This window comes from Takifugu rubripes, chromosome 17, assembly GCF_901000725.2.
Source record: "Takifugu rubripes chromosome 17, fTakRub1.2, whole genome shotgun sequence".
Taxonomy (NCBI): domain Eukaryota; kingdom Metazoa; phylum Chordata; class Actinopteri; order Tetraodontiformes; family Tetraodontidae; genus Takifugu; species Takifugu rubripes.
This window is the reverse complement of record NC_042301.1, coordinates 6,101,924-6,121,853: the sequence shown is the minus strand read 5'-3', so window position 1 is coordinate 6,121,853 and position 19,930 is coordinate 6,101,924. Positions and strand designations below refer to the sequence as shown.

General features: G+C 43.1%; 2 protein-coding genes across 6 annotated transcripts in view; both read right to left on the bottom strand.

Annotated features, from left to right (window-relative positions):
• Positions 1-15,274, bottom strand: part of LOC101064954 (ankyrin-2-like) — a 65,852-nt gene extending 50,578 nt beyond the window's left edge. For 4 of the 5 annotated variants that reach the window (XM_029850627.1, XM_029850623.1, XM_029850624.1 and 1 more), the window contains exons 1-7: positions 14,867-15,274; positions 4,837-4,938; positions 1,624-1,722; positions 879-977; positions 700-798; positions 443-628; positions 174-197 (exon numbers count right to left, since the gene is read on the bottom strand). In XM_029850627.1, the coding sequence (XP_029706487.1) occupies positions 174-197; positions 443-628; positions 700-798; positions 879-977; positions 1,624-1,722; positions 4,837-4,938; positions 14,867-14,998 (741 nt within the window). In that variant the 5' untranslated portion in view covers positions 14,999-15,274. The remainder of the gene's footprint in view (positions 1-173; positions 198-442; positions 629-699; positions 799-878; positions 978-1,623; positions 1,723-4,836; positions 4,939-14,866) is intronic. The other variant, XM_029850625.1, reaches the window with a different exon arrangement.
• Positions 15,275-16,437: 1,163 nt separating this feature from the next.
• On the bottom strand, positions 16,438-19,360 carry hpf1 (histone PARylation factor 1). The gene is made up of 8 exons (XM_011618491.2): positions 19,217-19,360; positions 18,325-18,508; positions 17,949-18,135; positions 17,747-17,845; positions 17,487-17,640; positions 17,229-17,316; positions 16,860-17,032; positions 16,438-16,742 (listed from the first exon to the last, which is right to left on the bottom strand). The coding sequence occupies exons 1-8, from the start codon at positions 19,253-19,255 to the stop codon at positions 16,611-16,613; spliced, it is 1,056 nt and encodes a 351-aa protein (XP_011616793.2). The 5' UTR covers positions 19,256-19,360; the 3' UTR covers positions 16,438-16,610.
• Between the last annotated feature and the right edge of the window lie 570 nt (positions 19,361-19,930).

The window sequence follows — 19,930 nt, the reverse complement described above, 5'->3', positions numbered from 1 at the left end:
CCTATAACGACAAACCATGCAGGTCTGTAGTCTACAGTTTTATTTAACTCGTGCATTTACATTAATGCTATATCATCCTGACATGCGGGACTCTTCAGGTGTGTATTGAAACTGGTTGAGGTCAAAGAGATGGGCAAAATAAAGGAATCAAATGAAGAGGTGAGTCTGTATACCTCTGTGGTTCTATTGACCATCATCTGGGTAGCACGCATGGAGAGAAAATTGGGGATAAGGCGTAGGGTTGTCAGGGAAACGGGCATATAACAACATTCGGACACAGGGTATGAGTACAATTTCACACAAAGAGAAAGAAAACACAAGGGAGCAGAGTGTCTTAGCACTCCTAAAGTTATACTGCTAGTTTCATAAAGCTGTTTGTGATACACAACCATTCACCTCCCAACCTCCCCCACCAGCATCTCCTGGCCCCACGGGCCCTCACCTTGGACTGGACGTCAGCGTTGTGGTCGTTCTGGAGCAACAGTGCTACAGATTTGGTATCGTCTTTGCGAGCCGCGATGTGCAGGGCCGGAAGGCGGACCTTGCCTTTAGTGTCATGCTCCAGCAGCAGGGACACCACAGAGTTGTGGCCCTGCTGAAGGGCGATGGCCAGTGGGGTGAAACCATCCTGGTAGTGAAAAAAAAAGGATTCAGTGTGTGTAATTGTGACGTTTGGTGATCTCACACATGCAATATTACCTCTGTTGCAATGCTTTGGTTGCCATCGTTCTCCAACAGGTATCGCACCACCTCCAAGTGATTTTCCTGAGCAGCCATGTAGAGCGGAGTAAAGCCATTCTGCAGCAACAGAGAACACACCAGATACGTTCCAGATACCTGCTGTCGCACAATACTGCAGCTTTGCAATGTTTCCCCACCTGAGACTGAGAGTTAATATTTGCTCCTCTCTTCACCAGCAGCCTGACCACATCCTGCTGTCCTGCCAAGGAGGCGATGTGGAGGGCAGAGTTGCCTTTCTGCAGAGAAAATCAGTGATATGTGGCCACGAACAAACATGAAGAGAGATGCTGCAAGAAACTGGACCTGATTCAATCAGTAGTTTTAAAGAATTTACACAGAACTCAGTAACAGTCAGGCAAAAAAGTTTGTCAAAAGCATCAGGTGGCCTTTGGTTGTGTTGTCAAGGCTTATTTTAGTTACATAATCTAAAGTTGTGTTTCATCCTTACTTTACTGAAGGTCTCTGAGAGTCGAGGAGCCTTTTTTTCATTGACAGAGAGGTTATAAAGTGAAAATTATAACGTGAAAATTTAAAGTTAAATATAAATAAAGTTAAAAAAGAAGCATTCACTGTAAATATCGGCATATTTCACTGAGGTGGGCGGAGACTGAGCAAATTAATGAGATGTATTTTTGATGTGCTTTATTTCAGACAGGAGGCTCAGGGAGCCAATCACATCAAAGACCAATTTTATGTGCTCCGGGGTGACAGATTCCTAACTGGGTGTTTAGTATCGTTCCAAGTATGACGCGTCTCAGTTGGCTTTCGCAGAGTAACACAACAGTGACAGTATAATATCCTACCAGGATTCCACTGACTTCTTCATTTCTAATGACCAGTAACACAAACTAAAATGAAATGCAAGAGTTATTTTTTATCTACCTTAGTGGACGAGTCAACAGGTGCACCTCTGTCCAACAGTTCCTCCACTAAGTCCTTGTGTCCCTCTTTAGCAGCCAAGTGCAGAGCATTCAGCCCATTCTGAAGGGAAAACGTGAGATCCAGAACTGTAGCTCATGAAGAGAATAAAGGTAGCGACATCGCGTCATGCACGTGTGCAAGCCCAAAAAGTACGATTCACCTCGTCCTCCTCGTCTTCCATGTGTGCTGATCCTGCTATAACAGGTCTAGATCTGACCCTTCAGCTTCCTCCGTCCCTTCTGCAACCCCTCCCTTACTTTTTATTCTCTTCTCTTCCTTGCTTACTCTTCTTTTGCGTCCGTCTATCTTTTCCTTTTTTTAAACTATGTGCCAAGCTGGACTAGGATGGCGCCTCTGTCCACAGCAGGACTTTTCCCAGTCCTCTTCCTCAAGTTGGGCACCACTCGTCAGGTCTCTGTGCCCCTTTCTCCCCCCCCTGTAGGCTCCTTGACTTGGATTAGAGAGAAACACGGTGCCTCCTGGCTCTGCACTGATGAAGCAGACAAGCTGTGGGGGAGCTTCTATGATCAGCGCCCCCTTCCTTCACTTGTGCACAAATGCTGTGCATGCACACACACACTCACATGGTCTCTCTCTCTCTTTACCAAATGCCAAACAGCCATAGGGGTGTCATATTTCTGCACTGTCACAGATATGTAGGACACACACTCTCATACACACACACATACGCACACACACACACATACGCACACACACACACAAACATATTTAGAAAATGTCAACCTTTAAAAGGAAAAATAGAAGGGCTCCTTCAAAGGCCACGGTGTGTGTGTACGTGAGGATAGTCAAATGTCAAAGATAAACTATATGGCTTGAAAAGGTAAATAAAGTGATTTAGACCATATTTACCATCTTTATAATAATTTTTAAATAGGATGAATATTAGTGTGGGTCTAATTAGAAAATTATAGTAAAGCAACATCATATCATTTTATCTTCTGAAAGTGTGTAAATGCACTTTACTGGTCTTAATCTACATAGAAACAAGCTACATTGGATGTCAACGTTTACATGTAGGAGGACACCGTTTCATCCTTTATGGCTTTGATGCTGGACTTGCTGACACAGCAGAAATGATGCCAACTCATTAGAGGATTTCAATTAAAGGTTACATTAATGTTCTCCAGGGTAGACGGATAAAAGTCGGCAGTTCCAGGCTCACGCGTGCACATGCACACAAATCTCCTCCGGCTCTCTGATGTAAATGAAAGCTTCATTTAGCTAATGGAAACAGCCTAACGCAGCGGTCACATGGTGGCCGTTTGTTGTGCTTCCTCGCTGGAGAGAGGCCTGAAAAATTCCATCCAATCCAGATTAACAGTTGCATCTCTGTGCCTGCTGACTTTGGCTATAATGGAAGTAGAAGGGGGTGAAATAATATATCCAGATTAAAAAGTAATATCACTTACTGGGGATTAATTTTGAGGTAGATTACAGATTCGGACCAGGTTTTAATTGGTGGTGACATGAATGAGCACAATCACTTATGGCAAACAAACACACACACACACATATACACAGATTAAAACTGCCTTTTATAAACATCATTTTCATATGAGGTCTAAATTGTCACATCATTGCAATTTATATTCACAAAATCTTTTGGCTGTGAGGAGAGCTGACATCTTTTTCTGGCCTTCTTGAAGAAACTTGGCCAGCTCACTTCGCTTGGCTCTGCAACACCACTAATACTGCTTTCTAGGATATTCCTCAGTAGCAACGACCACAAGGGAAATCCCCCCGTGTCCGTCCATCCATCCATCCATCCATCCATCCATCCTTCCATCCATCCATCCTTCCTTCCTTCCTTCCTTCCTTCCTTCCTTCCTTCCTTCCTTCCTTCCTTCCTTCCTTCCTTCCTTCCTTCCTTCCTTCCTTCCTTCCTTCCATCCGTCCATCGGACAGAGAATCCATCTGACAGGAGATCAAACAAGATCTAGCACCACAGATGTGTAAATCAGTGTGTAACCTTGGTTTTACATCCATTTAACAGTAGTGGATTATAAACTGAACTGAACTGAAGTATAAACTGAACTGAAGTTTAAAGTTTAAAGTAACTCATTAAACACACTTCTGAGAAATACACACAGAAACAGGCATACACACACACACACACACACAAATGTCACTTGCATTTTTGGCCACCTGACAAGGGCTCAGATATGGTCATCTGACCCTTGACAGATACTGTGAAGGGCAGGATTCTCCTGTTGCAGGAGGGGGGGCGTGTTCTCGCCTTGTTGTGTGCGTATGTGTGTTATCATGTCTGGCTTCCCTCTTCAACAAAACAAAGCCATGGTGAACTTGACAACAAACAGCAGAGTTAAGGGTGGGCCGATGCCGCTCCCCCCTCCGCCAACCAATTGCAGCCTGGCGCATAACGATAATGGAAAGTTGCAAAGCCATCAACAATGAGACAGCACAAAATGTGGGCGGCGCACACACACACACACACACACACACATATGCACGCACGCACACATGCACACGCACACACACGCACTAACTCTCACACATTCAAGCTAAAGCCACCTCGTGACTACTGTAAATCATACTGACATGGAGGGGCTCTGGGGGGGAAGTAATTTGCAGCCACCCCACTTATTGGAATGTGGGTGAGGCCAACTACGGAGAAGAACAGCTGTCAAAGGACACTGACCAGTCCAAACCAACTGAGAATGGTTGGAAAACAAAGATCTAACTGATCCTGTTATCGAGCTCCTCTTAAAGCCACTCTGTGGATCTTTGTGGTATGACGCCGTAGCGCCGCAGCAGAGACAGGACTGGATTCCACATGTTTAACAACCAGACACAATTTTGTCCAGCTAGAGAAACAGTGGCATGCACTGTAAGTGCTGCATGGCAACACAGAGATCACAAGCAAAGATATGATGAGTAAATGATGCAACATCTATAGGCATTGTTTTTTAAGGGGCGGGGGTGCTATAGCAAACCTTGATGGGTGGATGCTGTTGAAATGGAAATACAGTAAAATATACATCTGAAATTAGTGATTGTTCCACACTGTTCTCACAAAATTGACACATTTTCTGTCCAAGATAAGACAATTTAAGTTTATCAGGAGTCTAAATTTGGACACAAAATTAGGAGCAGTAGCATCATCAGGGCTTTCCCTTGATCATTTCTTCTTACCTGGTTACAGGTACTGATGTCTATTCCATTCTTCAGGAAGTCCAGGACTTTGTCGATGTTTCCGGCTCTGGCGGCACGCAGAAAGCTGGTGTTACTGTCAGACTGCAGACGTGAAGACAGACATACATAGACTGATCAGCAAAAGGAAACCAAAGATGACATCAGGTAAATAATGCAGGACAGGTGTATGGCATCAGTCACATATCAGCATTTTACACTCAGCTACATTGATCTCAGTGACAATGGGTTTTAAATCTCAATGGGGTTAAGACAGAATCAGTGGGAATAAAACACTCTAATATGTAACAGCAGTTCAATGATAAAACACATGCATGCACGCATGCACATGCACATAGCAGTAGAAGAGATTAACATCCATTATTGACCACATCCTCATTGAAAAGGGTTAAGAGAAAAGCTGATGATCCGTGCCATTATCTGAACTTCTTACCACAGACTCATCATTGTCACATCCTGAACCAGCTGCTCTACAGAGCTCAGAGTGATGGTTCATGTCTGTGTCACTCCCATGATGGTTTACAAGGATGTCCGATCCACATAAATTGCATCCGGCTGCGTTGCCCATGTTTACCATCCAAATGAAGAAACCACCTTGTTCAAACCTCAATCCTGGTGTTACAAGACTCAATCATTTTTGATGTTGGGAAGCCAACGAATGTGCCCAAATGCCCCCTCTGTTAGTAAGTAACCAAGACCCAGTCCTGCCTCCGTCTATACCTCTGTCCCGTCTCAAAAGAATGACAACTGCAGCCGTAAAACAGTCAACCTTCGTGGCCAATCTAGCATCGGCTATTTTTACCATCTCATGCACTGATTTCAGAGACCACCACCAGCTCTTGGTGTCCACACCCGCTGTGGGAAGCATGACAGCTGGGCCTAGGTTGGACCGGAGAGCGCATCTGTGGTGCTGTCCAGGAACGGCTGAGCCCGAACACAAACACCGCTCTCACAAGAAGCAATAGTAAGATTCTGCACTCTGTAACAGCTCTGCAGAAATGTAATAAAACTATTAACTAACGTCCTATTAAACTATAACAAAGTGCCAAGGAAATTCCATCACACACAAGATTAGAGAAGCTATTATTGGATACATTTCTAAAGTACTAGGCATATATGTCAATGCATGTGGTATATAACAAGTTATAAATGTACCATCACATTTCACTGAACACAACTGGTCAAACACTGTGTCAGTACTTCAACAAGTACATTGGAATTGAAATGTTGCATTAATTTAGTCATGATTCCAATTAAAAATAAAACAAAAATGCTGTTGTAAAGGATATCTGATAACACTATTATTTCAGTTTGCTCTTAGATTCTGTGAAGAACCCCAGCCAAAATCCACCGATATACAAATACGACATCACGACTTTTACCTGCCGCTTTCGCTCGGCTCTCTCGCGCTGCTGTCTCCTCTTTTCTCTGGCTTTCTGTAAAGCTTTGTACTCTGAGCTCTGTTCAAGTTCTCGAGCCTTCTTCAGGTGTGCAGCAGCGTGGGCCATGACTTCAGTCTGCTACCCTTCCTTTTTCTCTTTAAAATCTCGATTTATCTGCTAAACCTTCACTGTTTTAGCCTTAATGCCTCGAGGACCTGTGATGATTTCGTCGCTCACCAACTGGCAAAGGCAATCCAAAGAGCCAAACCAAAAATCTAGGATGAAGCTGATCGTGAGCAAATCCCACCCTGAAACGAGTTAAGGGACAATCACTGTGAGATCCATCCCAACAGTCACCAAAGCACACACAGGATGCAGTTGTACGTGAAAACCCCACTGCAAGTGAACAGATGTGGTAATAAACATGTGCTCTGTGTGTGTGTGTGTACATGTGTGTGCGCGCACGTGTGGCGAGTCACAGGAAAGCTGCATGTCATCTGCCAGCTGGCTGCAGCAGCCTCACTCTCAATACTGCTCTGAAAAAGCTCACTGTGATAGAAAGATGATGCAGGTTAATGTGTGTGTGAACAAGCGATGCAGTGAGGAGAGGAACACAAATTTAATCAGAAAATTACAGACATTTTCTGGTTGTGAGGGCTTTTTGCTGGTCCTCACAACCTCCAATGGCTGTGTGAGGGTCAAGATTTGGTTTTAAGGTTAAGGGACTAGATTCAGGTTTGGGGGTGAGGGTTCAACATTTATTTTTGATGTTTGAGGTCAGGGTAAGGGGCTGGGCAATGCATCGGTCAATGAGAACCCTCACAAAGATAGAAAAACAAACCTTCTCCAAATGTATCAATATTAAATCAACAAATACACAAAATCAAAGAGGCTGCAGAGGAGGAGAAACTGTGAATTTCGATACAGGCGGAAATGGTGGAGGGCACCACACGGAACACTGGAGGGGGGCGTGTGTAATGTGAACAATGGAAAGTGCTCCCGATCATCTGAGTAATGGGCTTCCCCTGCATGAAGGAGGAAAATGGGTCAGTCCTAATCTCAGCTGCAACACAGTGATTGATACTGGTGCCTGACAGAATATGATTGTGTGTGTGTATGTGTGTATGTCCAGTCACAGCAGATCAAGGTTGAACCCCCTCTCAACATAGCTCACGTTAGAATTGGCAGCAACACAAGCTGAAACCTCTAGTTTGCTCAAAGATGACGCCTTCCCACTGACTCCATCAATGGCAGTAACAACATCAGCAACATTTCTCAGGTGGGGTTGATATGCTGAATCACTGCACGTGGAAAGCATCCGGGCACGTTGCTCCCTGGTGCAGATAGTCGATGTTTCCGGTCTGTTCTGCTACTACAGCACCCCCTGCTGGTAACACGGATGTTTTACAATCTGTCAGGAATCACTGATTAGGGATTCCAAACATTTAGCTAGACTTTTTGTTGTACCTGCTCATTACTGATATTTCTGAGGCTGCACATTAACCCTAATCCTAAATGTCATAGGCATTGTCAGAGCTCTTAAGTTTCAGATTCATTAGACTGAATCTGCTGCTTTATTGATTAATTGAGTTGAAATTTTGCTGTGATAGTGTGTGTGTGTGTGTGTGTGTGTGTGTGTGTGTGTGTGTGTGTGTGTGTGTGGATCCATTTAGGAGTCATATTACTCTGAATGCCCCACTGAGATCTGATGCGAGCTCTTGTTTCTCTTGATTTAGTCAATCCTGTACTGGACACAGGAGTTAATGGTCTACCGTTCATTTTATAGATCCGAAGGCTTTTATGCCCATTAGAACCCGCTAGAAACAGACTGGACGTCAGCACCTTGCCTCTTTCTGTCTTTCAGATTGAGTGGATTTTGCAGCTTGACTCACGGATAACTTTTGAATAAAAATGCTGACATACTTCTTTAATAATTGCTTTCTCTTTTTTGTGTGAATTAACACAAACAGAAGAATTTTAAAAAAAATTAGCATTATTTTGACTGTGCTGATGGTGTTGTTATTGTTGTTGCTGATGATTCTCCTGCTCGATAATGGAGCGCTGGAGCATCTGCATCATGTGAGACATCTGAGATTTAATGGGGGAGGAACTTTGAGATGACTCATTTAGATTCTCAGACCATCAATTTTTCATGACAACATTTTCATCCCCTTCACAAAGCTCCTCTCTCCAAAGGCAAATATCATTCACCACTTTGAAAGGCGCATTAAGTTAATGCTGCATTAAGCTGCAGGCAAAAAAGCAAAGTATGTGAAACCAACAATAAAGAAGTTAAAAATTAGCCAAACTACATAAATCCGTATAAAGCTGAGTTTCCTGTTCACGTCCCAAGGTGAACTACTGTGATTGGGAGCAACAACACATGACTGGATAGACAACGTCAGAGCCACGCAGACTTAATTATGTAACGCTGTGCAAGAAAACAAATAACTGTCTCCTTAATTGCTGTACTCACCATCAAATAGAGATTTAATGTGCTTTTGTGTTGAAGAAAGGGTAAATAATTCATTACATTAGCAAGGATGTGTGCAAGCCACACACACACACACACACACACACACACACGCACACACACACACGCACGCACGCGTGCACACACGTAAGTATTGGTTAAGTTGCCAGGCTCCAGTGCACATTTTGTCTTCTATGAACATATAACAAAGTAAATTAAAGCATCGTGACAGAAATTCTATCTATATTTGAATGTCAGCATAATCTCTTTTGTTTTCAAAAGGTCACATATAAAGTAAACTCCTGACACTCACTCCAGCTTTCTAACCAAACCAAATCACAGAAAAGTACAATCTAATTCAGGCGGACAGAGCAGACGTTAGCAAACCAGACTGAGCCACACCCAAATACACTGAGTAATGACACTCGGACAAGAGGGAGGAGGGAACAGAGATGGATCATGTGACCTTGAAGCTGCTATATGATACAGAGAGGGAGAAAGTTGAGACTACGCCCTGTTGTAACTTAAGACAAAAACATCTGATTTATGAGCTGAAAGATAAATATGCCACAGAACACGGATCGCTCGCCTGCTCAAATGTGTTTCAGTTCAAACTGTTTTGGTCCGACCTGTTTTCTCTGTGTTATCAGGGAAACAAATCTTAATTTTAAATATTATAACAACACCTTTGATATGTATGGGTCAAAGGAGCAATCCAGTGATAACCTCATCCTATCCACACAGCTCACTTTTAGAGCAGCGGGTTAGGGTTAGGGGTTACAGTCATGGTTAGATGTTATGGGTTAGGGGTTTGGGTTATGGATTATGGTTAAAATTTAGGTTTAGGGGTTAGTCGTTATGGGTTAGGATTCGTGTTAGGGTTGGGGTTAGGGCTAGAGTTATGGTTAGGGTTAGAGTGAGGGTTAGGGGTTATGGTTAGGTTACAGTTAACCCCAACTGTGGCAGCCCTGGAGGAATTATAAAGCCAAGAAATGCAGATCACATCAGTATTGTTATAAGGAGCTGCGACATTGGCTGAATACATCCAAATGTCTGCCATAATGGAGGGTGTGATATCTCTGTATCCCAAATGGCAGTAAAGCTCTTTTATGATGTTCCTCTCTGAAGGGCTGCCAGGAAACATGATGTCAGTTTGGTTTTCCTGGTAATAAAATGGGACACAGTCCCCTGAAAATACCAAATAGGAGCAAAACTGCCATCTTATCTCTGTATAAAGTAAGGCTGCTGTAGTGTTTAGTGTACTGGTCTTCTTTTAATAGGCCGACGTTAAAGGATTTCTCATTCTACATTGACCTGTGGTGTTTATGAAAGAGAAGATAAACTGGCTCACAAATTCCTGTGAAAATCTGTAGAAGGCATCACGCATTTATCTCTACACAGAGCAGCCGCAGCCACAGTACAATTGCTGAAATGCAAACTACACTCTCCTCTGTGTGTGACTGGCAGCGAAGGCACTGAGGCAGAGAGTGATTTCACCTCCAAGATGAATGTACAATGAAATGTGAAGCGTCTGACCTAAAATTCACAGCAGCAACCAGTCATATGAGTCAGTGCTAATGAAGCTGTCATCTACAGAGGGCGAAATTAGCGTGCAGACAATTAGCCAAACATAACATCGCACTGCAGGAACCTGAATTAAACATGTGTAAGAGCTCGAGTGGATGTGTTACGAGAAAAAGCAGAAAGTGCCGTGATTCAGCCGATCCGCTTCCTGTGTGCCAAATGACAAGCCGGGCTATTTTCGATGAGACGGCAAAAAGATGTGATGTATTTTCCAGAGTGAAAACCTTCACTTCGTCGAGCGGGTGGCAGGACGGAGAGGAGAGAGAGGAAGTGAAAACGTTCACTTGAAGGTGAGCTGAGCTTCTGAGAAGTGCATTGATCACCAAGCAGGCCGCTCCCTCGTTTTGACGGGAAACAGAATTATAAGGCCCTGATGAATAATTGACATCTAAATGCCTCCCACTGTCCACTGTCCAAAAAAACCACCTAATGTCGGTCGAGGAACCGAGACGTATTGCAGTTTGTGCTCCAGTTTTAACCTCTGAACCTTTGTGTTTCATTATTTTACATCTTCTTCTGGAATAGAAGCCCACAATGACGATCCCTGACTCATTGGGTGATGCTAACTCTGTCCTTCAACCAGGCTAGTGGGACAGGGTGTCAGATGTAACTGGGTCACCCCGCATACACATGAGGTGCCCACACACGTGAACACATTCTGGGGGTGTCAGGACACCCAAATATAGAAAACCTGGCAACCCACATGGACGTTGGAGCCGAGACAGAAATACCAGCGCTTTTCTGATTGCATCTTACATGACAGTGACTCAAAACCTGTCAATATCTCATGACCATTGCTAGTAGATTGCATCAGATCTGATGGAGCCGACTGAGTGGCTCCATGCTACTGGGAGTACTGGGCCCAAACATGGTCATTCTGGGACATGTCTGGTTTGTGCCCCGCAGACAGCACAAGACCATAGAAGCCATTCAGAACAGGAAAACAGCAATAATAATTAGGATAAAGATGCTTTAACGGCATTTTAAATGATGCAGCAGGGTTCTTCATGGTGAAAAGTGTTTAAACTTTTCAATATTGTAAAAGTAAGTTCACATTTTCAGCTTCCTTCTGGAAGCTGCTGTGTGATCTGCACAATATCTGCATCCCTCTATGGGTTGCCAGTTCGTTGTAGGGCCCCATGTGAGCATTTGTGGGTTCGGTACCTTGCTCAAGGGTACCTTGGCAGTGCTGGTAACTTCCCCGACTATCACCTTCCATGTTTTGTTTGCACCCTGGCTCGTACTGGGGAACCCTCTGCTTGCCAGCCCAGCCCCCGACAGCCTTAGCTACCACCACCCACAATAATAGACAAGAGATTAATATTGTAAATTGTCAAGGGCTCTGAAATCATTGTTTTTTTGACAAACAACTAACAAAACAACCTTCTAATAGTAATAAATATTAAAGAATTACATTATTAACTCGCAAACTGAACAACTGAAGCTGTCACTGCACACAAAGACACACTAAGAAATGTCTGCACGCGCTCATGAAACAGCAGATATGTTCACGGAGACTTTTATCATTTTTTTATGTCTTTGGTAACTATGGTAACGGTGCTGATGCGGTCGACTTGTGGTCATTTTCAGATTTGTGTGCACTTTGAAACAAACAGATGCTTTAACAACTCTGGTAAGTACTTTGTGTAGTATTAGTTACAGTGTGTGGGATAAGTGTGCACAGGAAACCCAACTGGTCAAACGTGTATTGGACAAAACAACATGTCAGATGTTCTGTGTGGACAAAACAATTGTCTCACAAGTTTAAAGAAGCACTGAATCACTGGGGTATTTGACACTGGGGCTAGAATTGGACAGGTTAGTGTTAAATGTTGGGTTAGATTTCCTTCTTTTTACCCTCAAGGACAGAGCTGACTTGCAATTCTGCACCAATGAACATGTATGTAAAGCTTTATAGATGTGATATAATAAAGGCCAGAGCTCCATTAAGGCTCTCTTCCTGTATAATCCCATCAGACCAATCCCAGTGGACAAAGTCAGAGAGGAGACACAGTCGGAGAGGCAGGAGAGAGAGAGCGGGGGGCAGAGACACAGAGGGAGAGGGAGGGAATAATGTCAAAAGCTCCAGTGAAATTTGACCTCCCACATCAGCATCATCACATAGGGACCAATGTTGGGGAGAGAGAGACAAAATCTTGATGATGACAAAGAACGACAAGCGAGACAAAGCAGAAAATGAGAGAAATCTGTGATTGTGAAATCTCTTGTGAAAGAGAAAAAGTGTCCCATCTTACAGCTGTCGTGTCTTTAATAATCTATGTCGGAAAGACATTGATATAAAATGCAGTCCTGGACTGATTTCTGCCTTAAGTGTCCACTGGATGGTCACATGGCCTGGCTGGAGTGGAGGGGAGGGGGGCTGACTGGGTATGATGCAGCGCCTGTACTGCTCAGAGGAGGAGCAGTCATTCAGCAGAATAAATGCCCAGAGACAAAGGTTCAGCAAGCACACAGTCGTGGACGTGCAGCCAGTTGGCTGGGAAGAAGCTATTTTTCTCCAGGACAATCACACCAGAGACATGTTATATTTTTAGATCTGCAAGTAAGAGCCTGGAATCGCAGAGCGCCGTCTCGCTTTGTGTCTGGTACACAAAGATCTGCCGTCTGTACTGAAGTCCACCTCACCATTACCTTTTAGCGGCTATATTTGATTGTGTTCTCACACAATGACGAGCTTCTAGAAAGAAAAGCTACAGTTACCACTTATCCTTGTGCGACTTTCAGTCTTACATAACAGGACATGAAGACTTCATCCCCTCAGATGGTTTAATGATGAACCAGCAGATGTTATATGGAGTCTCTGCTGCAGAATACATAAATTAAGCTACGGTACTTTCAAGGTAAGATAAAATAGCTTCGCCAGCTGCACCGACCTGCTTCAATTGCTGTATGATTTGGACCAACTGTTCCAATTCTAAGTCTGCAAGCCATGAAGTACACGCCAGGTTTCCTGTACTTGCTCCGCTCATTTTAACAAGTATGCATCAGACGTAACTGCTGTAGACTTGGAACAGTGAGGTAACCCACAATGCATTTCACCCCGGGCCAGCGGCAAATGCCAGCGATGGTAGAAAGTACGTACTTCAAAGTACCCGGCGTCCGACAGTGTACCACGCGTTATCATCACCACCAACATCTGCAGCATCTGTGTTTTCATCACTACTGGCACTGTGCTCCATCAGCAGAGGTAGATTTGGACATACTTTTACAGGCTAAACACCAGTATTGGCGGTGGGAAATTATTTTTAATCCTGCAGCCATCTCTGATGTTGTAAATGTTTAGTGAATATAGGAAATATTGGATCTGTTCTTGCGTATGTGGTGATGATCTACAGCACAAATCCAGTCCTCAAGGGTCCAACTGGGTTTTCTGTAAAGTAAATGGTTCTTCAAAGGAAAGGGGGATCTCAGGTGAAAGTATTTTTTCTCTGGTAGGAGAGAAATCCCTGCTGGACTGTGGCCCTCGAGGGCCGGACCTCTGATCTACAGTGTCTCTTCTTGTCTTTTATTGTGTGTTTATTTTACACCAGCCTCGAAAAAAAAAATCAAAATTATATTGCTTATCTTGATGATCATGATTCATTTTATATTGTTGTTTAAGTTCTCTCAGCAGAACAAACATCGTCTCAAAGGCTAAATCGGCCAGAAATTACTGTCATTTTATCAAACGAGAACTTCAAAAATAAAAATATAAGCATAAATAAATCTTTTAAAGCTGTAATCTTACTGTGTGGGGACATGAATGGAAACCACGAGTGAGACTGGTGCTGATGATAACTCCAGAGTGCCTCCAAGTGAGTGAGCTCAGTGGCCCCACCCAATAATAGGATGTCTCGCGTGAGTGAGTGAGTGAGTGAGTGAGTGAGTGAGTGAGTGCACGGACGGTGTGTGTGGTCACTACACTGCATCACTGACATCACTTTAGCTGAGAGAGAGTGCTGAGACAGGAAGAGTCACCTGTGCAGCCCACAGTCTGCTGAACCCCTCACTGGCCTCTTACTCGTTAAAACAGATGATCGAATACAAGTTTTTGCTTGACCTCTCTAAACTTGTGTGTTTACACACGAACATGTTACAATAAACGTGACAAAATTTGGATGCATGAAGTTTAGCACATGTAGGAGATGAGGGAGCAACTACACATCAATGTGTTTGTAGATAAGCAGCAAATTAGTTGGAAAGTTGGAAAGAGGAAGCAAAATAAGTGTGAACACAGGGGCCAGTACATTAATCCACAATGACAGCACCACAAATAAACAGACTGAAAGCTGGAGATGTTATTGAAAGAGCCTGTTTTGGGGGGACAGCTGATCACAGGTGATCAGAGGGATGCTCAGCCTGTGACCAGTGAAACCCCCAGTAGCTGTAAACATCCATCACTGTAGAGTCCCAAAAGACACCATCTTACGTACCAACATTAAAACAGTCCGATCCTACACGAAGGCATGTCTGAAGATGGTAAAGCCACAGAGGACAACGCCTTTGATGGCTCTTTGATCAGCATCTGCAGCGGTTCGGCGGATCGGGCCGCCCGGTGCAGACGGATACCTACCTGCCGTATACGGCTCTGGTGCAGCGGTGGTGGAGGTCCACCCTCGGGGGAGCTGTTGCAGGAAGAGGCCATTTTCAAGTCACTCTCGGAGCCACCGCCCCTGGAGTGACTTTCTTCCGAGCTCCTTGACATTCCGGCTCGAGTTGTGGCTGCTGGCTCTCGGATGTAAAGCGGTCAGACGAGGGTCGCTGAGCCGGGGTGTCAAAATCCAGACAGCTCGGCGGGGCCTGGCATCACTGGCAGTCTGAACACAAACGTGCCCAACAATCAGTGTGGCTGCAGCTCGTTAAACCGAGAAGGGCGCTGCAGGGATGCTCTTGTTTCTGTGTGCGCGAGTGAATGGAGACGTGAACGCGCCTTTGACGCGTTTCCCTGAAACTCCGCAGGATCAATGACTCCTTCGCTGACAGTCGGAAATTTTGCCATTACAGGTTAAGTAGGATGATTAACGTAAAACACCTCATACGATATGTGGCTACATGGTTGCGATGAATAAACCGATTTCCTCAAACATGTGATGCTTCTAATAAAAACATTTTTTTCGTGAAATAGTTTAATTAAGATTTCTTCCCAACCACGGATTATGAAATAAGCAACAAACGTAACAGTTACGTCAACATTTCTCTTACGCAAATGCACCGCTATAACGACGTGTTAGTGTTTAAATATGTAATGGTTGTGCATATTAAATGCTACATGTATATATACTAAAACAAAATTTAAAAAAAACTAATAAAAAAGAAACAACCGTAAGATGTAAAAATGATATGTAAATTGGTTTTGTATTATAAATGTAGTCCTAGTTCCAGTGTTCCAGTGCTCTTCCAGTGCTCCCCACTTCCAACATGACCTGTATGTCTTCACTGAGCTACAAATTTAATGGAGTTCGACAGGTCAAAATCAATAACTATCTTAGAGACGGTAAAAACACAGGGGACTGGCATCGAGGGGAAGAGGGAAATGGAGGAACATGGTACACATACAGAGAATGTAAATATAATATTATATATCCGTATATATATACAGTATATATCCGTAGAGCAGAGAGAGAGGGAGAGAGCTTTTATTTATATAGGCGGTCTCTTTAAACGGCGTTTCAGTCAGAGGTTGTACCAAAATATTAACATTTTTTTTCTCTCTCTCTCTCATTATCCCGACAATAAGTGTAAAATGGGCCACTGAGATCAGATATTGTGGGCAATGTAAGAAAAGGCCCCAAGTGCTAAGGATCTCGGGTCTCCGTAGAGCATCATGTCATGATAAGACAACGGTACACTCTCACAATGCCTTTGTGTACATCAACTCAATACTAATACCGTTAGTTTCCCCACCCCATGACCGTCTCAAATAATTTGCGCATAGAGTGAATGCATGGGAAATCTATAGGATTTGTAATGATTTCCAACTATCTGTGATTTACTGCTGCTGCAGATTTGGATCCTGGGCCAGAGGTGGCTCAGCCACTGCGGCATGACAGCAGCTGACGAGCAACAGAGCCCCCTATCTTTGATGTATGGTATCACATCAACACGGACTTACATAATGTTAATTCAAAACAATCAGCCAGGTCATTATATATAAAAATACTTTATTAAACATCTAACAATTATAAACACGATGTCACTGAACAGATGTTGACATCAGCACCCAGGTCATCATAAAAAATACTGAACAAACAACAGACAGTAAATACGTATTAACGGCAAGAACCCAAATGCATTTCTGAGTCTTTAGTGTTTTAAAACTACGAGGAAAGTTGGTCGAGGTCGTCATGGCTACGTTTGGAGAGGTGGGACTCCAGAATCTCTCCAAACAAATTTCGATTCAGCAAGCTGTACGCCATGGGGAGAACTTGTCTGATAACCTTGTGGAAATACTGTGAAAGACAAAAAAAAAGGGGAAAAAATGAGGAAAACACTATTAAACACAGTAACATCATGATGTGAACAGATCATAATGGTAACATTTTTTAAATAAAGTTTGGAAAACTGACATGTGAACCATAGCAGAACAGGTCTATTCCCAGCTCATAACCCATCCCATAGTCACACTCATCATTGGCAAATTGGACAAAAGTGATCATCTCTTGGATCGGTCCAAAAGCTTTGATGCGCTCTTCATCGCTGTTGGCCTCAACAATGGCCTTGCAGATCTTCTTGAGACCAGCTGAATATTGATAAATAAATACATGCATGTGTGTTAAAATCTTCAATCATCAATTATTACAATAAACTTAACATTGATTGAATGTGATTATTGTTTATCACATTGGGGTGGACGAGTCTCATCAAAGTGGAAAAGACATCATTCCAAAACACTGGCCTTAATTAGTTCACAGCATGTAAAAAGTAGAGAAGCTCACCGTCTGTTTGCGGTAGCTCTCTGTATCCTACATCGTTTTTATCAACAGGTACAACGATGCCGGCACTGTGGAACGTCTTAGTGACCACCTATGGAGCAACAAAAGCATTCCCATCATGCATCGGATGGCAGAAAAGACAGAAATCAGTGTATTCATTTGATCTCATTTAAAGACAGACAAATTGTTCTCTCATGTATAAATATTACTGATTGAGTAAAAACTGATTTTATAAGAAGTAAAAACCTTCCCGATGGGTACCTTCCTGTCTCGCTGCTTCATGGCTTTGGACTTCTGATCCAAAGACAAGCCCAGTGTTCCTGCCCGCTCCCTCAGCTGTCCTTCCAGCTTTTCTAAAGTTTCTGCTCCAGCTTTTTTGACATCTCTCTCTTTTTTCCTCTTCAACAGGTGTAAGCTGAAAGAGATTTTGAACATGATGCAGCATAGTAAGAAGATACATCGGACCACTACCAATATATTTATTATTAAAAAAACACACTCCCACACAGGGAAACACTCACAGGACAGCAGCAAACACATTATCCCCCATCTGTGTGATGATGTAGCCTTTCTTTGCTTCATTTTCTCCAACAAATGAAGGGAGAGAGTCTGGATTATCTCTGTGAGATTTAGAGAGTATGTTTGAGTGTATCAGGGGTTGAGAGCCAACATTGCTCCTACTACAGTGACCCCATCATCAGCCAGATGTTAGATATCCAATACCTGTAGTAGCCAATATGATGCTGAGTGGCCTGATTTCCCAGAAGAATGGTCTGAAACTCAGGGGGGTCATAAAAAAACCTCCAGTGAAGGTGGAGGTTTGGAACGGACTTCTTTGAGGCTTTATGAGCTCCTGACAGAATTTCAAACGGACCAACCAGCTTCAAGCCTAACGTGGCATCCAGCGCATCTATGCAGATCAAAGCCAATAAAAGGATAATTATAATTTTTAACTGCAGCAAGATTGTCCTCAGGCCTCATGTTAGTTTGATACATCCTTAATACACCATGCCTAAAATTTTCATTTGATTCTACTAATTCCAACTTTTGTTAAGTTTTTGATAATAAAAGCAAATAAGGAAAATATTGCAAAACGTACTGCAGGGGTCGTCAGGATGGAGCTCTTTGCAGAACTCCCATAAGTGGAAGAGATCTTCAGGCATTTGAAGCTTGTACAGTTGGACCACTTCATCACGTTGAACTGAATCCCCTGGTGTCACCGCACCGGCTTTGGGTTCATCCACACGAGCTTTCTTCACCTCCTTGCTCCCTGAGCTCGACTCCTAATAGTCATCATAGAAAACTCGCATGTAATTATGTTTTAGTCAAAAATAGAAAAGGATGCAGTGTGACTGTTTGGAAGGGTTGTGTTCAGTTTTAAAATACTCCTACAATTACAGATTTCAGAATCAGCAAACACTTTCAGTCTTCCATCATAAATATTTTCAGAATTATATGCAGTTTTCCCCTCCCTTGGATTCGATTTTCATTCTAACTCCAGAGGATGGTAGAAAATACACCAGGGTAAAATTTGTTTGGATTGGGGGGGGGGTTATTGGGGAGCTGATCTGTTAACAACCAACACGTTTAACCTAAAACACTAAACACAAAAGAAATAAAATAAAGCGTGGTTAACCTATACATGAACTCGACACCCACTTTATCTAAACGGCAAGACTTAATCCAAACGGCATCTTCGTTAATGTGCAGCTGATTGTCCAGCCGTCCCGGTATTAAAGGGTGTGTATTTCTTCTATTCCCTGATGGTGAACATTAAAGAAAAGGCATCTTTTTGCAGGCAGCGTTGTAGTTCTACAGCCATATTGTTGTCTGACCGCTGCTGCTCACACAGCGTGCCAAACCCTCACCAGAAGGCTTAACGGACTGCGTTTGGCCACCGCTATAAACGCGCGCAGCATTTGGTAACGCTGTCAAACATTAAGGGGGACGACATGACTGTGACTCAGAAGAGCTCAAAGCTGCGAAATTACCTGAGCGGATTTTGGTTTTCTTTTTGCGCGCCCTGTCATTTTCGTCCTCTTGTCTCTCGTTCTGATTCTTCTTCAGCAAGAAGCACAAAGCTACGCGATAAATGACGTTACTGCCCCCTAGCAGACAAAACAATACTGCACCCTCTTGACAGCTGTTTACTAGCATGACGACAACCGATTAAATGGTTGATTTTATAACTGTTTTGGAGATTTCTACCTCTTTTCTGGCTCTCTATCATGGAAGAAATCTAAGATTGTGACCATTTTTAACATTTAATTCACTAATACGTTGCCAAACAGAAAACCGCAAATTAAATTAAATCCTGAAGGATTTAATATTTTGAATTAAATTTTATATTTTCCCACCCAAGTTGAAACCTTTTGGTGTTAATTCTAATTATAGCTACACTGTAACACCATCAGATATTATATTACACTGACTGACTTGGCAAAAACTATCTACTAAATATTTATTTAGTTGTTAGATAGTTAACCGTTGTTATTTATCTCATTGTTATGTCTATATGCTCAAGACTAAGAATATGCACATGCACAAATATAAAGAATACAGAGAACATGATTGTTCACAGATTAGGAAGATAGAAACGGTCACCTACAGGTCCGCCTCTGAAAATACCAGACAGCTTATGGTCTAATGGCTCCCTCTGCTGGCCTTTATAACCATCTTCACCATCTGCAGTGGGTCGGTCCATA

Coding starts and splice junctions, on each gene's coding strand:
- hpf1 (XM_011618491.2), bottom strand. CDS start 19,255: ATGACAGGGCGCGCAAAAAGAAAACCAAAATCCGCTCAG. Junction 18,136..18,324: donor CCATCCTGACGACCCCTGCA/GTACGTTTTGCA, acceptor TGATCTGCATAG/ATGCGCTGGATGCCACGTTA. Junction 17,317..17,486: donor TGAAGCAGCGAGACAGGAAG/GTACCCATCGGG, acceptor GTTGCTCCATAG/GTGGTCACTAAGACGTTCCA.